Source organism: Brassica napus (genome assembly GCF_020379485.1).
Source record: "Brassica napus cultivar Da-Ae chromosome A1 unlocalized genomic scaffold, Da-Ae chrA01_Random_36, whole genome shotgun sequence".
NCBI classification, from domain to species: Eukaryota; Viridiplantae; Streptophyta; class Magnoliopsida; order Brassicales; family Brassicaceae; genus Brassica; species Brassica napus.
The window spans coordinates 1-17,816 of NW_026013921.1; the positions used below are offsets into that span (position 1 = coordinate 1).

The following is a 17,816-nucleotide window of genomic DNA, read 5'->3' on the forward strand; positions in this document are numbered from 1 at the left end:
TGACATGGCTAACCGAAAAGCGGACTAGGTCCTTTTAGTCACTTGGAACACTAAAGTAGTTTAACTTTTCTGAGTCTTCTTACGCGTTTGCATTGTGTTTTAAATTTCAAAAGGAATAAGAACATGCGCTCTCACAAGATGACACCAAACATAACGTATATTACATACTTCCTCCACTTGAAAAGCGGTCGAATATTTCTCGAGACCCAATGATTACAGAAAGCTATCAACCGAAGCACCAGCCTGAAACCAACAAAAGATAACATCCTAAGAAACAGTAGTGGGCAGAAGAAAGGTAAGTGAATCACATTACCTACTGCGACTTCTTCCTGGTAGCTTGATTAGAAGCTCTTGAAAACTACAGGTTTTGGTCTTGCCTTGACGAGGATCTACTAGTTATCATCCCATCGGTCGGTCGGGTTGAGATTAAACAAGGAAAGATTAACCGGAATAAACCGTATTGGTTTAAATTTAAGTGAAAATGTGATTTAGCCGGTTCGCTATTTTTTTCTTGCCAACGTGATTCCTTTTTGTTTTTTTTTTTAAGAACATAAGATTCCTTCCTTCGTTGAATGGTTTTGTTTGTGCAAAGTTTTTTATGTGGGGTTAAGGTTTTTTATTAACTATCACTTAAAAGAAACTTTTTGAAACTTATTATAAAGACAGAGCGAGCTAGCTTTCAGTTTCAACCTTCTTCACTAAGTCTTCCATGAGTGATACAACACTGGTTAAAATGTCTCAAGTGGAGGCTCTATGGGAGCGGCTAGTTAATGCTGCGTTACGAAGGGATAGAACAGGAGAAGCTGGTGGTGGTGGTGGTGGTTGTCCTGGTGAGGGCAGAGACATAGATGATATTCTGAGAGCTGCTGATGAACTCCAAGCTAATGACCCCGTCATAGCTAGGATCTGTAAGTTGTTGCTTGTTTTCTTCTTCTTCCTCTCTGTGCAAAGTTGTGACTATTTCCTTTTTTTTTTTTTGCTGCATATGTGAGCATGCTACTCGCTTGACAAAACTTGACCCTAATAGTGAAGCGTAAGTGTTTTACAATTTAGAACCGGATTGATGTCCGTTATTAAGGTATTCTCTCTTCTCTTCTTCTTTGGTTGTCTCATGGTTTTTGTATACTCATATACTGTACATTGTTCGACCTTGGTTTATTTCAGCAAAGAGATGAAAAAAGAGAGGTTGAGACCATAAATAGAAGTCAAGATATTAACCGCCTGCAAGGTTTTACCAGCGGTACAGAGAAAAGAACAATGTTGACACGTTAAAGGAGGAAGAAAAGCACGCTGTGAGTCAGGCGCTTTCACTGACGAGTATGTATACTAACCATAAAATAACATATTCTGTCAATTTATGTTCATGATCACAGGGCCGGATTTGGGAAATTAGAAGTTACAAACATTTCTTATGCTTATGTAAATCTTTTAAAAAAAATTGGAGGGGCCAAAGTCAATGTTTCATTAGGCTTGGACTAGATCCGCCCTGGTTATCTTAGTTCTTGTCCAAACTCTGTGTTGATATTGCCTTTCAGGCTAGAGCAGAAAACAGTAGAAAGGAAAAGAGTCTTTGCCAACCTTAAAGTTCTGGAACATGTGTTGGAGCAGGTTTCAAAAGAGATCTTTGAAGAGGTTGTTTACATTACTCAGTCCACTATTGGTGAAAGTAGCTCTGTAGATTTCAGTTAATAATAATCAAAGTAACTTTGTGCTACTACAGCTGAAGCATGCTAATGATTCAGATGCTGCAATGAGTCATGAGGACACAGTTGCCTACAACATTGTTCCTTTGATGCTCCTGTCACGGCAAATGCCACGACGGCTTTCTGTGAGGTGCAAGCCGCAGTTACAGCGTTGAAGTATTTTCCAGGCCTGCCAAAATTGCCTGCTGAGTTCCCCTTCCTGCAACAAGGAATGCTGATATGCTTGATTTTCTTCACTATATATTGGTTTCAGGTTTGTCTATTTGAGAAGCTTTCTTTATTAGGAAATCATCTTTCACATATTGTGTGTTTATGTTCTACTTATGGCCTCAGAGAGACAGCGTCTCCAATCAGCGTGAACATATAATTCTTCTTCTTTCTAATGAGCAATCCCGCCTTAATATTCCTGGAGAAACAGAACATGTAAGTACCAAAGGTTTGATTTTTCACATGATTAATTTCACAGAAGTTTTTGAAGAGTAGATTATTCATGATTTTGCGGTGAGTCATTTTAAGATTATGAGTAACTTTTTTCTTTATTGTATTTGCGGTGTAGTTAGAATTGAGAGTAACTTTTTTTCTCTTATGCTCTTTCTCAGAAACTTGATGATGCTGCAGTGAGTAATGTGTTTTTGAAGTCCCTAGACAACTACATTAAGTGGTGTGATTACCTGTGCATTCAACCTTCATGGAGAAAGTAAATAATCTCATCTTCCTTGTCCTTTCCTGCTACAAACTCTTGCATGCTCACTCCGATTTTTTTGTAAGATGCAGTTTTAGAGGCTATAAGTGGAGAAAAGAAACTGCTATACCTCTCTTTGTATTTCCTGATTTGGGGTGAAGCTGCCAACATACGGTTCCTTCCGGAATGTTTGTGCTACATATTCCACCATGTAAGTTTTGATATGTATGCAGAATCTCCTAATGTTCTGAATTGCTACTGGTTCTATGGTAAGTTTACTAACATATGTTGTTCATTTGATATTATGTGCTCATGCTGAATATTTGTTTTGTAGATGGTAAGAGAAATGGATGAGATCTTACGCCAGCAGGTTGCTCGTCCAGCTGAGAGTTGTAGACCAGTCGATAGTTGTGGCTCTGAGGATGATGTATCATTCCTTGATCATGTTATTTCTCCACTGTATGAAGTTGTATCAGCGGTATGCTCTCTGAAGTCTTCTTTTCACCGCCTTTAGAGAGTCTCCTTTGATCCCACATAATGGTGCTTTTTAATAGAGAACATACATCATGGAATGTAGCAAGACAATGTTTGCTAGATTAGGAAAATGATTGGGATATATAGTCATTTACTACTGATTTTAGTTGGGTAATGCATGTAACTCTTTGTTTCAATGAACTTGTAACCAGTGTGCAATTTTGTTTTATTGTGTTATTTGAGAGGGGCTATTACATTTTCTGGTATTCCTTAAAGATGTGATATATGTTTCATTGCAGTATAGTTTGTAATTATAATCAAATAGTAGTTGGTTTTCTAGTAAAAAATGTCCTGTTGTATCATGTTTGAATATTTATTTTAAGACAGTGTTGGTTTGATTTAATAGTCATGCTATAACATGGGCTATTATAAAATGTTGGTCCGTGCAGGAAGCTTTTAACAATGGCAATGGCCGAGTACCTCATTCAGCTTGGAGAAACTATGATGACTTCAATGAGTACTTTTGGTAAATTTTTAACATCTTTGTCTGCTGAGTTAATTAATTTCCTTCTCTGTTGGCTAACGTGTTTGATTTTTCTAGGTCGCTTCAATCCTTCGAGCTTGGTTGGCCGTGGCGAACCAGTTCATCTTTTTTTCAAAAACCTAGACCTAGAGCAAAGGTTTGTGTTAGAGGTTATTGTAGTAGTGCTTGTGGTTTTGTTCTTCGGTGAGATGACCATCATCTGATGTCATTGTAGTTCGAGCTTAAACCCGGTAGAGAAAAACATCGAGGAAAGACTTCCTTCGTTGAGCACCGAACGTTTTTGCATCTCTACCACAGCTTCCATCGGCTATGGATATTCCTCGCTATGACGTTTCAGGTTTGTTGTATGTCTACAAAATGCTCTCCTGCTAGTACCACACTCTTAGCAGGCTTCTTTACAGGCACTGGCCATAGTTGCGTTCAATGAAAAAAGCCTTGCTTCCAGGAAGACTTTGCGTGAGATTCTCAGCCTGGGACCGACTTATGTTGTGATGAAGTTTTCCAAGAGTGAGTCTTAAAACCTCATAATAATTTATTTTAATTTTGAGTAATATTATGTTTGAGTGAAGACAAAAGCATATGCTTAATTAATGTTATAGGTGTTCTGGATGTCTTCATGATGTATGGTGCTTATTCTACTACAAGACGTCTGGCTGTTTATCGCATGTTTCTCCGTCTCATTTGGTTTGGTCTTGCGTCTGTCTTCATATCTTTCCTCTATGTGTATGTGAAACTTCTTATGGCACTTTTCACTTTTTTTGGGGGGTTAGTTTTTTGCATTCCATTGTGTGATAGTTGGTTGTGTGTGCAGGAGAGCACTTCAAGAAGATAGCAAACCAAATTCTGATTCAGTCGTGTTCACGCTTTATGTGATTGTCATAGCCATCTACGGTGGTGTTCAGTTCTTTTTTGGTGTCCTGATGCGCATCCCAGCTTGTCACAACATTGCTAATAAATGTGATGGGTGGACTGTGGTTCGATTCTTTAAGTGGATGTGGCGCCAGGTTTCTCTTTCGTTCATGGTTAATATTTGGATCATCTGGTAATAATCTCTGATGCTTACTTACTTGATTGTATTTTCAGGAGAGACACTATGTTGGCCGTGGCATGTATGAAAAGACATCTGATTTTATAAAGTAGTCTCTTCACCTTAATTATTTTAGTTATCTGTATACTGGTGACTTCAAATGTTGGTCTAGGTATGTACTACTAACCCATTCGTATGACGCAGGTACTTGCTGTTTTGGCTTGTTGTTCTGTCTGCAAAGTTCTCGTTTGCGTACTTTCTTCAGGTTGGTTCTTTTGGCGGGAAGCATAATTTGTAACGATATGTTTGATAGTTGTACTAAAGATTGTGGTTACATGTGACATATATAAATGTTACATCATAAAATACTACTAATATTTCTCTTGCTGGTGAATTTGCAGATAGAGCCGCTCGTTAGTCCAACAAGGATGATAGTGAAACATGGTAATATTCCTTATTACTGGCATGATTTTGTGTCAAGAAGTTATAAGTATGAAATAGGTCCCTCAGGATATGTTATTAGCTCTACTATTATAGGTTTCTTGCTGATACATGTACTGATGATAATCTCAAATATTTCATTCTTTCTATGATATTTCTTTATCTGGATGCAGGAAACTATAATGCTCTGACTGTTGCCAGTTTATGGGCTCCTGTTGCCTCTGTAAGTTCAATAGTCTTTTACATAAAGGGTTGACACTTGTTTTGCTGGAAGAAATCACTGAATCAAGAAGTAGTTGTTTCTAGAGAATCACTTCAGTTTTGGGTTGATTTTGTTATTAAAAAAATATTTTACCAATTTTGGTGAAATTTATTAGGATGAATGTTTTCACAGATTAATTTTTATTTCATTGTACTGTAACTTTATCTTTCATATAATGCAGATATACCTGTTAGACATCCATATATTCTACACCCTTGTTTCTGCTTTTTTGGGTTTCTTTCTCGGTGTGAGAGATCGTTTGGGAAAGGTAAGTGTGGTTACACTTTTCTTTTGTCTTAGAAATGTCAAAATCAAGATATTTTATAAATGTTCATACACTGTCTTTAAGAAGTTAGGGTCCTTACGTTGCGTTGCCATTTTCACAGATAAGATCTTTGGAAGAAATTCACAAGCAATTTAAGAAGTTTCCAGGGGCCTTTATGAGGGCTCTTCATGTCCCTATAACCAATCGGTTATGTTCCTTTCCATTTTTTTGTCATTTTACCTGCACATCTCACTTTATATTTGTTAACTATTATTAACATTTTTCTCGTCTTCATTACCTTTCGACTATAATCTAAATTATGTGCAGGTCTTGGGATCCTTCTCATGAGGTAGTGATGCTGCTTCCCTCTCTGTTTTACATTTTTGCAGTACTATGTTAGTTTCTTCTTCTCATATTTGCATGTGTTTATCAATTCAAAGGTTGTGGATAAGAAGAACAGAGTAGAGGCAGCTCACTTTGCTCCATTTTGGAACCAAATAATAAAATGTCTACGAGAGGAAGACTACATCACTGATTTGTAAGTGCTTTAACTAAGCTGTTGTGTCTCATGATTTCTCTTAGCTTCAGCTTTCTTTATAGTTTCATCATTGTTACCAATTTTTCTCATATGAAACCATTTCCCTAGTGAGATGGACTTGCTCCTGATGCCCAAGAATTATGGAAGTAGACTGGTTCAGTGGCCTCTCTTTCTTCTTTCCAGCAAGGTGAGTTTTGTTCCCCTCTTCTGTATTAAAGCTCAATGTTTTAGTGTGGCTATCTGCTTCTATAGGTGGACATTAGTTTCATATTATCTACTGTAGATATTATTGGCCACAGAGATTGCTGCTGAGAGTAAGTCACAAGAGGAGATTGTGAAGAGGATCGAAAAGGATGTCTATATGAAGTATGCTGTTGAGGAAGTCTATTACAGCCTTGAACGTGTCCTAATAACAACGCTGGAAGCCGAGGGAAGATTTGGTAATGGGTTTTGTCAGCCCTAAGATGACTTTGCTGGATAAGTGATGATATTTATTGTGAATATTATTTTGTAGGGTGGACAGAATCTTCAGAGACATCCGGACCAGCATAACTATGAGAACTATACATCTTGATTTTACGTTGAAGAAACTCTCCCTTGTTATCACGAGAGTGACTGCACTCTTAGGGGTCCTGGTATTCACATTACCATGCTTATTATTATGTCTTTGTCAGAAAGTGTAACCGGTTCTTAATTATTATTATTATAGTAGTAGTACTAATCTTCAAAATATTGTACTTTCCATTGTTATATTAGTACTGATCTTCATATTTTTCTTTTCTTGGACAGAAAGAAAATGAAACACCGGAGAATGCAGCAGCGGTTACCAAAGCACTTCAAGATCTCTACGATGTTATGCGGCTTGACATATTAGCTGTTGATATAAGGTACATACAAACTCGATGATTTGGCAACAATCCTATCAAGCTTTTCTTTTCTTTGCTTCCAAAAATATGTTGCTTGGTGCAGGGGTCACTATGACACGTGGAACTTGTTAACGCGAGCATCGAATGAAGGTCGGCTGTTTACAAAGTTGAACTGGCCTAAAGATCCAGAAATGGTACAGTGATAATATTCATTGTCAAAGGCTATAACTGCACCGATTCAGTCGTTTACTTCTTTGTGGTTTACAGAAAGCTCTCGTCAAAAGATTGTACTCTCTACTTACCATCAAAGACTCTACAGCGCCGCATGTTCCTAGAAATCTTGAGGCCAGACGCAGACTTCAATTCTTCACCAATTCTCTTTTCATGGATGTGCCACAACCAAAGCCTGTCCACCAGATGTTATCCTTCAGGTATTTCATGTTCCACATTTCCATCATTTTTTCCAAATAACCTCTTACTATATCTTCCCTTTAAACTTTTTTTTTCAGTGTCTTCACTCCATATTGTTCTGAGGTTGTGCTGTATAGCATGGCTGAACTCACTAAGAGAAATGAGGATGGGATATCAATCTTGTTTTACCTTCAGAAAATATATCCAGGTGTGACATTTGCCTAGCTTTTTTTATGTTTCTTACTGTTAAGTTGATTCTGCCTTAAATTTTGTAATTACCATCATAGATTGATGCCTAATATATTCTCAATAAATATTTTTGATGTTTGAATAAAAATTAGATCAAAAACTAGTTTTCATTAAAATTTGATAATGTTGCAGATGAGTGGAAAAATTTCTCTCGCACGAATAGGAAAAGATGAAAATGCGTTAGAAGGTGATCTACATAATGAGAGAGACATACTTGAACTTCGATTTTGGGCTTCGTACCGTGGACAAACGTTAGCTAGAACAGGTAGGTAAAACAAATCGCTGCATTTTTTTTCTTTCTTGGGGATAACTGTTTCACTTCAAGATCTGATAGCTTATGTGTGTTATCTGGCAATATTATATCTGCAGTTCGAGGGATGATGTATTATAGGAAAGCTCTCATGCTTCAGTCTTATCTGGAAAGAAAAGCTGGAAAAGGTAAGATCAGGCTAAGTGCTTTCTATAGACATATATCATTTTTGGTCAAGCTTTTATTCTCAAGGGATATCTCATCACCAGTTACAGACGAGGAATCCACACTTTATGTTAATGACCCAACGGATGCTGAAGGATTTGAGTTATCTCCTGAAGCAAGGGCCCAAGCAGATCTAAAGTTTACATATGTTGTCACATGCCAAATGTATGGAAGACAGAAAGAAGATCAAAAACCTGAAGCTGCTGACATTGCACTGCTGATGCAAAGGTAATAATTAGACACCTTTTTCTGGTTTTCTATACCTGAAAGTCTAGAGCTTCTGCCTGTCATTGTGTTATTACAAAGCTGATCTGTTTCATTTCTTTTGTCAGAAATGAAGCCCTTCGCATTTCCTATATCGATGTTGTTGATACTCTTAAAGAGGGTAAATCTCATAAAGAATATTATTCAAAACTTGTGAAGGCCGACATCGATGGAAAGGATAAGGTAGACCGTGATCATCTGTGAAGTTGATATATCGGTGTTTTAACTAGTTTATAATCTATGTTTTGAATCTTTCATCGAGTCAAAGTATGTGATTTAGAAAAACTTTTGACTCGATAAAAGACTCAAAACATAAGTTATAAACTAGTAAAAACACCAATACAGTATATCAGAAGTACAAAACTAGTGTTCTTGTTTCCTAATGTTCAAAAGATGTAAATATGCTTTAAGTTCAAAACATGTAAAAATGCTATAAGTGGTTTTATTCTGGCTATGCAGGAAATTTACTCCATAAGATTGCCTGGGGACCCGAAACTTGGTCAAGGCAAAGCTGAGAATCTAAACCATGCCATTGTGTTTACTCGCGGAAATGCAGTCCAGACTATTGATATGAATCAAGTTAGTATGCATCCATTTTTGTTTTAAGTACCTTCTTTCAAGATCTTCTATGCTTTTGTTATAGTTAAGTTTTCTGGAAGTTTATATAACATAAGATTTGTAAAGAGTATATTGAGTTACAGTTTGAAGTTGGACATCTCATCACATTGTGAATGCACCTGAATCTTCTATCATGGTTACATGCCTGCTTTACATTCTTTTCTTGCTAGCTAAATGCATCTTCAACCTTTATTTGTTAGGATAATTACTTTGAAGAAGCCTTGAAGATGAGAAATATTTTGGAAGAATTCGATCGGGACCATGGTATTAGACCACCTACCATTCTTGGAGTTCGGGAACATGTATTTACTGGAAGGTGTGAACACCAGACAATCGTATATCTTTTTTTTTCTTATTTTAATATACTTCATGTTACATAACTGTGTTATGATGGATGCAGTGTCTCCTCCTTGGCCTCTTTCATGTCCAGTCAAGAAACTAGCTTTGTAACTCTTGGCCAACGAGTATTAGCCAAACCCTTGAAGTAAGCTACTACCTACCACCAATAAGTTTACCTTTCCTTGAATTAAACTCATATGGAGTGCTTATGTGTACTCTAGGATCCGCATGCATTATGGTCATTCAGATGTCTTTGACAGAGTTTTTCATATTACTCGTGGTGGTATTAGCAAGGCCTCTCGGGTCATCAATGCTAGTGAAGATATCTTTGCTGGTAAAAACCGATTCGTTAACTGACAAGAACATATAAAAATGGTTAAAAAGTTAATGTGGAGCCATTTTGATGCTATGATTTTTCAGGTTTTAACTCAATTCTACGTCAAGGGAATATTACTCATCATGAGTATATTCAGGTCTGCACTTTAAACTCTTTACAATTAAAAAAAAAATGAACCGTATATATATACATATGTACTAATTTTATTTATAGGTGGGCAAGGGGAGAGATGTGGGGCTCAACCAAATAGCTCTGTTTGAAGGGAAGGTTGCTGGTGGTAATGGTGAACAGGTTCTTAGTAGAGATGTATACAGACTTGGCCAGCTTCTTGATTTCTTTAGAATGATGTCATTCTACTTCACAACAGTTGGCTTCTATTTCTGTACAATGGTATGTCCGTCCTCTTGTAACTGGAGCTGTTACTGAAGTTTAATACTGATGATTAGACATTTTACATGGTCTCTTGCAGTTGACGGTGCTTACTCTGTATATTTTCTTGTATGGGAAGGCATACCTGGTAAGCATGGTTACCTATTCTGGTTAAGATGCTGGGTGAAGGTCTCTAATCCCCTACTTGTGTTTGAAATTGGATAGGCGTTTTCTAGAGTTGGAGCTACTATTCGAGAAAGAGCTATTCTCGTGAACAATACTGCACTTAGCGCCGCCCTCAGTGCTCAGTTTCTGTTTCAGATTGGTGTCTTCACTGCTGTGCCAATGATTCTAGGCTTTATTTTGGAACAGGGTTTTCTCCAGGTATTTGACTAGAATCTCCTTGGAGACTGACATCTGTTCTGAATTTGCTCATTCATCTACAGAACAGTGAAGCATGTGTTTTGAACCAGTGATCACTGATGACATATCATTTGGTGAAAATGAACTATTTTACTTTTGTGTGTTTTGTTTGAAAGTAGAACTTGTTTATTTAACAATCTTTCATTTTGTAGGCCATTGTAAGTTTCACAGCTATGCAGTTTCAGCTATGTACTGTCTTCTTCACATTTTCTATTGGCACAAGAGCCCATTATTTTGGACGGACACTTCTCCACGGTGGTGCTAGTGTTTGTCAACAGTACAAAACCACTGGAAGAGGGTTTGTAGTCAAGCATATCAAATTTTCTGAGAACTACCGTCTTTATTCCAGAAGTCATTTTGTTAAAGGGTATGTATCTCTCCTCTTATACTCTTTGTGTCTTATGTCTGTCTATACATTTCAATGGTATGTTTTTTTTCTCAAGGATGGAGGTTATACTCTTACTGGTTGTCTACCTTGCTTGTGGAAATGATGAGGCTGGTTCTGTTTCGTACATTCTCCTGACTGTTAGCAGCTGTTTCTTGGCTTTCTCTTGGCTCTTTGCTCCTTACCTGTTCAACCTTTCTGGGTTCGAGAGGCAAAAGTAAGTAGTGCGTGTCTGGTTTAGTGTTGTGTTGTTGAGCAACATGTTCCTTCATTGAGCAAGATTTGTTTTCTCCTTTCAGAGTGGTGGAAGACTTCAAAGAATGGACAAAGTGGCTCTTTCACAGAGGTGGTGGGATTGGTGTGGAAGGAGCTGAAAGCTGGGAAGCATGGTGGGAAGATGAACTGGTAAGAACTCTCCATTTCCAGATTTTGTAACTCCTGTTAAATCCGGGAAACTAATATCTTATCAACAGTCTCACATTGGGACCTTGAGTGGGAGGCTGGTGGAGACCATATTAAGTCTACGATTCTTTATCTTCCAGTATGGTGTTGTCTACAAACTGAACGTGCATGGATCAGATACATCGTTTGCGGTACAGCGTTTCCCTTTGCCTACACTTTAGCATATCATAGGATATAAAGGTTACAGTGAATTTGGGTTTGATGATGTGTTGAATGTGTGTAGTATGACCTGACCTGGCTGGTGGGATTAGATAGGATTTGTATGAATTTTCCTAGTCTTGTTTATCTTCCAATGCATTTGTAACTTTTAGTTGTAGAGTATAACTTACCATGCAAGAAACACCATTTCTTGTACTAGTTGAAAAGTAGCAATACTCATTTGTGATTTTGTTATGTTTCTTTATGATCTTTGCTGTGAAGGCAGCTGCTTAATAATATAGTACTTATACATGTGCAGGTGTATGGTTGGTCATGGGCTGCATTTGCGGTGATTTTAGTTATTTTCAAGGTTGGTTTATTCATTTTCTAATAAACTTAATTCTCTTTGAGCATATTGCATTACATGATTCTGATATATCTAACATTCGGATGTACATTGAAACAGGTCTTTGCCTTCATTCAGAAGATTTCTGTCAGTTTCCGTCTTGTGCGTAGATTTATACAGGGCCTTGCCTTATTGGTGTCTCTAGCTGGTATAATCGTAGCGGTTGTGCTGACAGAGTTGTCAGTGACAGACATATTTGCTTGTGTATTGGCCTTTTTACCAACGGGATGGGGAGTCCTTTCTGTAAGTTTCCTTCTTTCTCACCTTGTTACCTTTAGTTTCCAATCTCTGGGAGTTCAGTTTAACAATGTACTATCTCTTGTTGTAGATTGCGTGTGCTTGGAAGCCAACCATTAAGCGGATTGGGATGTGGGAATCAGTACGTTCCCTGGCAAGACTGTATGATGCAGGAATGGGAATGCTTATATTTCTTCCTGTTGCGCTCTTCTCGTTGTTCCCGTTTGTCTCTACCTTCAGACACGTATGATGTTTAACCAAGCGTTTAGTTGAATGCTATCAGTCTATATAAATGTGTTTTTCTTTATTAGTTTTATGAGTTAACGAGTGTAGTAGTAGTAGAAAATGAATGAGAGCCTATTTGTAAAATTTGAAGCATTTTAAGACTTTTGTAGATTCAGTACATGTTGCAAGTCAGACTTTTGTAGTATTGTTGTGTACATATGTTGCGGGAAGACAAAGCGAAGATCAAACTGCATGTGATTCTTATGATGATGGTGATTCGACTGGTCTCCCTCTGATCTTCGCTGCCAATCTTGATAACAATTGCTTAAGCCCACCTGCTTTCTTTCCTGCAAGAGAAAACAATACAATCATATAAACACTAGAATCCATGTCAATTTTGCCATCTGAATTGAAAGCCTCAGTTTATTTTGAAAATCCTCAGCCTAGAGCATTTAGTGACTAACCTTAGCTTTTGAGAAACCTTTCCTCTGCACCAATTCTACACTGATAATCTACGGTTCAAATCTCAGAAAATCCAAATTATCAAATAAAAGTTACAAGGATTGAAATAGAGTTCATATCATGCTACCAAAAAAAAAAAATCGGTTCAGTTTGGTAACTTTTTGATTAACACTAATAAACTGAAAATCGAATAACCCGACCTAAACTGAATAAACCGGAAATCCATGCCCAGACGTGAGACCATATAATTACTCAACAGATTGGATCGTATCTACAAGATAATAGTTATTTTACAAACTGAGCTATGTGACAACTACATATTATGTCGAGAGAATCCTCTGTAAACATGCTACTATATGGTACAAAATTAAAGGATGGGCATTGGATGAATAATTGACGCGAGTGGAAACTGACTTAAATGATTTCTAATCCATTAAATATAAAGTCAAATGGCTCAGACTGGAATGTATAGAATTTGGTTTACTACCGTGTGTGAACGTTCTACACAATACCAAAATCATAGATGGAGAAGTCAACATTTTTGTACTTTTTTATAAGGAAAGCATGACACTGACTTTTGTGACGCATTTGACATACTGCTTTTGGGTCATTGGTGACGTAATTATACTCACAGTCGTCGCAGACCAAACCTATTAAAGTATCCAAGGAATAAAATACAAAGCAGAAAAACACAAAACATTATGGTTAGATTCTCCACCAGAGAAAATTGGAAAAGGGTAATTCATATAAACAGAACGTCACTGTAAAACTAGTTAAGTACCACAGTTATAGATAATCTATAATACAAATCTCCAAAAAAAAAATCTCAATATTAATATGTTGGAATAAATTTCGGTCTCATATGATTGTTGCGTGTTAAATGATAATTTGCTTAAACGGTAATCACTATTTAAACGGGCACTCTGAACCTTTATTTCTCACAAAACATCCCAACGGCAACATAAAGAAAGCCGCTCCACCACAGTGAAAAGCTCCGCCACAACCCCCGTGGAAACGATGTCGTTTAGCGACGGTTCTATCACCACCTTCCTCGGACTTCAACTTCTTCTGCTCTTCTTCTGCTTTCTTTCTCCGGCAACCTTCTCTGACGCTACCATCCCCTCCACGTTGGACGGTCCGTTCACTCCGGTGACGATTACACTAGACACCTCTCTCCGGGGAAAAGCAGTTGATTTGCCTGACACCGATCCACGTGTCCAACGCTACGTCACCGGCTTCCAGCCGGAGCAGATTTCTCTAGCTCTTTCCTCCAATTACGATTCCATATGGGTCTCTTGGATCACAGGTTCATTTTTCATTTTATCACCAACTCTTTTACTTTTTTTCAGTTACTTGTATATAAAGTTAGGTCTTGTGGCTCTGTTAAACAAAAGATAAGATTCTTTTACTACAAGTTTGTATTTCACTAATGAAACTCTTGTTGTGTCTGAAAGGTGAGTTCCAAATCGGTATGAACGTGACGCCATTAGATCCGACAAGTATCGCCAGTATCGTCCAGTTCGGTACTTTGGGGGATTCACTGATTCATACAGCCACAGGATCTTCACTTGTTTATAATCAACTTTACCCTTTTGAGGGCCTCCTTAACTATACTTCTGGAATCATACACCATGTTCGCATTACAGGTTCTTTTACCTTTCATGATTTTAGCTTATATATATAGACCACCCCATGTGTTGCATACTGTGTGTATATTTTAAATGAAATGACAACCCTTACTAGAATTAAAACAACTGCTTTTGCTAGTTGTAAAGCAAAACCAAATGAACATGTAACGCTTTAGTTTGCAAAATATTTTGTAAGAAGTCAGAATGTTCTAGCTTTTCAAATTATTGTTTTAAAGGTTACATAAAAGTACAGATAAAAGATTAATGAGTCATTTTTAACTTTATTTTAATCAAAAAGTTGACAATTGGAGGTCATACCACCTATATAAAATTTGAAGGCCAAATATAATATATATATTTTTTTCAAATAGAATTATTTATCCGGCTATGCTCAGATTCGACCATACTAAACAAGTTATTAAATCGACTCTTGATAATGATTTGGTTTTTGAAACGCAGGGCTGCAACCAAGTACTGTCTATTACTATCGATGTGGTGATCCTTCACATGGTATGAGTAAGATACACCATTTCAAGACAATGCCTGCTTCTAGCCCCACGAGTTACCCCAGCCGAATAGCAATTGTGGGTGATACTGGTCTCACTTATAACACAACAGCTACAATTAGCCACTTGGTTCAGAACTCTCCGGATCTTGTTTTATTGGTCGGTGACGTGAGCTACGCAAACTTGTATCTAACGAACGGGACTAGCTCGGATTGTTATTCTTGCAATTTCTCAAATACGCCTATACACGAGACGTATCAGCCGCGTTGGGATTATTGGGGTAGGTTTATGGAGAATCTGACTTCTACAGTTCCTCTAATGGTGGTTGAAGGAAACCATGAGCTTGAGTTGCAAGCTGGGAACAAAACATTTGAAGCTTATAGCTCAAGATTCGCTTTCCCTTATATAGAAAGTGGCTCGACTTCGAAGTTTTATTATTCTTTTAACGCTGGTGGGATTCACTTTGTTATGCTTGGTGCATACATCGACTTTGATAGATCAGGTTTGATATTCTTAGACTCTGACCTCTATGTTTACATGTTTGTGTGCGTTTTTACTAAGGTTCTTGTTCGGTTTTTTGCAGGGGAACAATACGAGTGGCTAAAGAGGGATCTTGCTAAATTCAATAGGTCGGTAACTCCGTGGTTAGTAGTTACTTGGCATCCACCATGGTACAGCACTTACACAGCGCATTACAAAGAAGCTGAATGTATGAAAGTAGCTATGGAGGAGTTGCTTTACTCTTACGGTACCGACATTGTCTTCAACGGACATGTAAGAAAAGAAACACAACCTTTTCTTTTTTCCAGAGCAGGTTATGGACATAGCAAAATGAACATTAGCATATAGTTTCTAAAATATTAGTGGTTGATATATATATAATATTTTATGACCCCAAATGATTAAAAATATATGTTTAGTAATCGTTTCAAGCCTCATTAATTTCTCCATCTTTTGATTTGGTATATATAACTGACATTTTTTCTTTGTGAAAACATGTTTCAAGGTTCATGCTTATGAACGGTCTAACAGAGTATACAACTACCAACTAGACCCATGTGGTCCAGTTCACATAGTGATTGGTGATGGAGGTAACCGTGAAAAGATGGCCATAGAGCACACCGATGAACCCGGTAAATGTCCTGACCCATTATCCACACCGGACGCAGCCCTGGGTGGGCAATTTTGCCCTTCCAACTCCACCACGACTGGTGCGTTCTGTTGGGACCAGCAACCTCCTTATAGCGCCTTGAGAGAAAGCAGCTTTGGCCATGGAATCCTAGAGGTAACGGTTTTAAGTTTTTAACTAACTCCTAAACGCTTGAACCACATTAGGATTAGACTCAAATTTAATCTGATTAAATGCAGATGAAGAACGCCACATGGGCACTATGGACATGGCACAGGAATCAAGACACAAACAGTCAAGTTGGAGATCAGATTTACATCGTGAGACAACCTGATCTATGTCCCCCTTACAATGTCACAACCTGATTGATTAACCATTGCTAAGCTTGAAGTTTAAACGGAAATGTTCTAATAAATGATTTGGCTTACAGCCTCATCCAGTGAGCGATTTTTTGTTTGTTTGTTTGTGTGTTTACACTGTTGATTGTAACAAGTATTTTATTTAATACTAAAAAATTCAATATTTATATTAAAAAAAGGAGGGAAAATAAAGTTTCAAAAAAAGTTGTTATTACTAGAAGATCTCAAGGAACTCGAGGACGAAGCTGCTGCAAACAGGACAATGACCTTTCTGAGCACTAAGCTCTTTAGAACAGAGCTTACAAAACGTGTGACCGCACGGCGTAAACGTCGCGCCTTTGATGTTCACCTGACAAACGCAGCAGTTCACCTCTCCTTCTCCTCCTCCACCTCCGCCGCCATCTTCTTCCTCCTCCTCTTCCTCGTCTTCTTCGTACTCTTCCTCTTCGTCGTCCATGGCGTAGCTCGCTCCCGTTAACCCCATCTGCCTATCCGTCTCTTCCAGAAGATCCATCAGCGACATCGTCTGCTTCGGCGCCGCATCTGCTTTCTCCGCCGCTTCTCCCTCCTCGCTGTCGTCTTCCTCCTCCTCTTCCTCGTCGTCGCTTGACGCCGCCGCGGCTTCCGCCTCCGCCGCCTCCTGCGCCGCGACGGCTTCCCTCGCCGACATCTGCCTCTCGTCGACGAACTTGACGACCGGGTGGCGGAGGATCTTGTCTTCGTCTCCGTGATCTCTGACGGAATCGTGCCGTGAAAACTGAGGCTTGAAGCTCCTGTTCGGCGGTCCGTCTCCAGGGATGCTGACGTCAGCGGAATAATCGTCGTGGCTTTTACCCGACCCGACCCGCATCGAGGGTCCGCGCGTGAACGCCCCGCGTCCGGGTGGATCCGACATGGGAATAGTAGCGTTTGGCCGGGGGTGTTTGGGATTGGGGATAAGGATATCCGAGGCGGGGATATGGAGAGACGTGGTCCAAGCGGAACCGGTTCGTTTGAGACGGAGCTTCTCGCGGAAAATCTGCCACGTGGTCCGATCTTTTTGGCCTTCCTTGATGTATTCGTCGCGTATGATGTCGAAAAGCGTTTGGGTCGTTGTTGTTGTTGATGTTTGGTGAGGTGCAAGAGATTTTTGCGGCAAAGGCGGTGGCGACGGTGGAGATGATGGTGGTGGTGGTATAACGATCTCGCCGCCAAGAACAGCGTCTAGAGATAATCCGGCTAACGAGTTGCTACGTTTCTTTAAAGCCGACATTTAACTCCACGCCTTCTCCCGCCACCTTTCTCCATCATCGGAAGCCGATAAATTACGGTTAATGAAGTAGTAAAAAACGAATTATTTACAAATGAGTATAATAGACATGTGTTGTTCAAAAAAAAAAAGTATAATAGACATGTTACCTCTTGCATCGAATTTAGAGTGTGTTGAACATCGTTTTTGCTTATACTGAAAATATCTTAAATTTTGGTAATTGTGTTTTTGTTGGATTGACTTTTAACTTTTATCATATAGACTGGTTTTTATTGTTCTTACCTCCTTAAATTAAAACAAATTTTATGTGGGTGAAAGTGTTTTAAAATGGAGAAAAAGAGCA

General features: G+C 38.5%; 2 protein-coding genes and 1 pseudogene across 3 annotated transcripts; 2 read left to right on the plus strand and 1 right to left on the minus strand.

Moving 5' to 3' along the window:
• Positions 1 to 673: 673 nt before the first annotated feature.
• LOC111202427 lies at positions 674 to 12,345 on the plus strand (annotated as a pseudogene).
• Positions 12,346 to 13,463: 1,118 nt separating this feature from the next.
• LOC125593916 (purple acid phosphatase 15-like) lies at positions 13,464 to 16,410 on the plus strand. The gene is made up of 6 exons (XM_048770270.1): positions 13,464 to 13,908; positions 14,057 to 14,248; positions 14,690 to 15,238; positions 15,320 to 15,510; positions 15,743 to 16,021; positions 16,105 to 16,410. Exons 1-6 carry the CDS (start codon positions 13,620 to 13,622, stop codon positions 16,228 to 16,230), a joined length of 1,626 nt encoding a protein of 541 aa, XP_048626227.1. The 5' UTR covers positions 13,464 to 13,619; the 3' UTR covers positions 16,231 to 16,410.
• A 2-nt stretch (positions 16,411 to 16,412) lies between these two features.
• LOC125593917 lies at positions 16,413 to 17,774 on the minus strand. 2 transcript variants are annotated; one of them, XM_048770271.1, is made up of 2 exons: positions 17,623 to 17,774; positions 16,413 to 17,501 (listed from the first exon to the last, which is right to left on the minus strand). In XM_048770271.1, exon 2 carries the CDS (start codon positions 17,474 to 17,476, stop codon positions 16,439 to 16,441), a length of 1,038 nt encoding a protein of 345 aa, XP_048626228.1. In that variant the 5' UTR covers positions 17,477 to 17,501; positions 17,623 to 17,774; the 3' UTR covers positions 16,413 to 16,438. The 2 variants fall into 2 exon arrangements, with proteins under 2 accessions (XP_048626228.1, XP_048626229.1); XM_048770272.1 differs by having other exon boundaries at positions 16,413 to 17,505; positions 17,623 to 17,769.
• Between the last annotated feature and the right edge of the window lie 42 nt (positions 17,775 to 17,816).

Excerpts from the sequence above, each read along its gene's own strand:
- LOC125593916 (XM_048770270.1), top strand. The coding sequence starts at position 13,620 with ATGTCGTTTAGCGACGGTTCTATCACCACCTTCCTCGGACTTCAACTT. Across the intron at positions 14,249-14,689 it reads ACACCATGTTCGCATTACAG|GGCTGCAACCAAGTACTGTC; the intron begins GTTCTTTTACCT and ends TTTGAAACGCAG. Across the intron at positions 15,239-15,319 it reads CATCGACTTTGATAGATCAG|GGGAACAATACGAGTGGCTA; the intron begins GTTTGATATTCT and ends GGTTTTTTGCAG.
- LOC125593917 (XM_048770271.1), bottom strand. The coding sequence starts at position 17,476 with ATGTCGGCTTTAAAGAAACGTAGCAACTCGTTAGCCGGATTATCTCTA.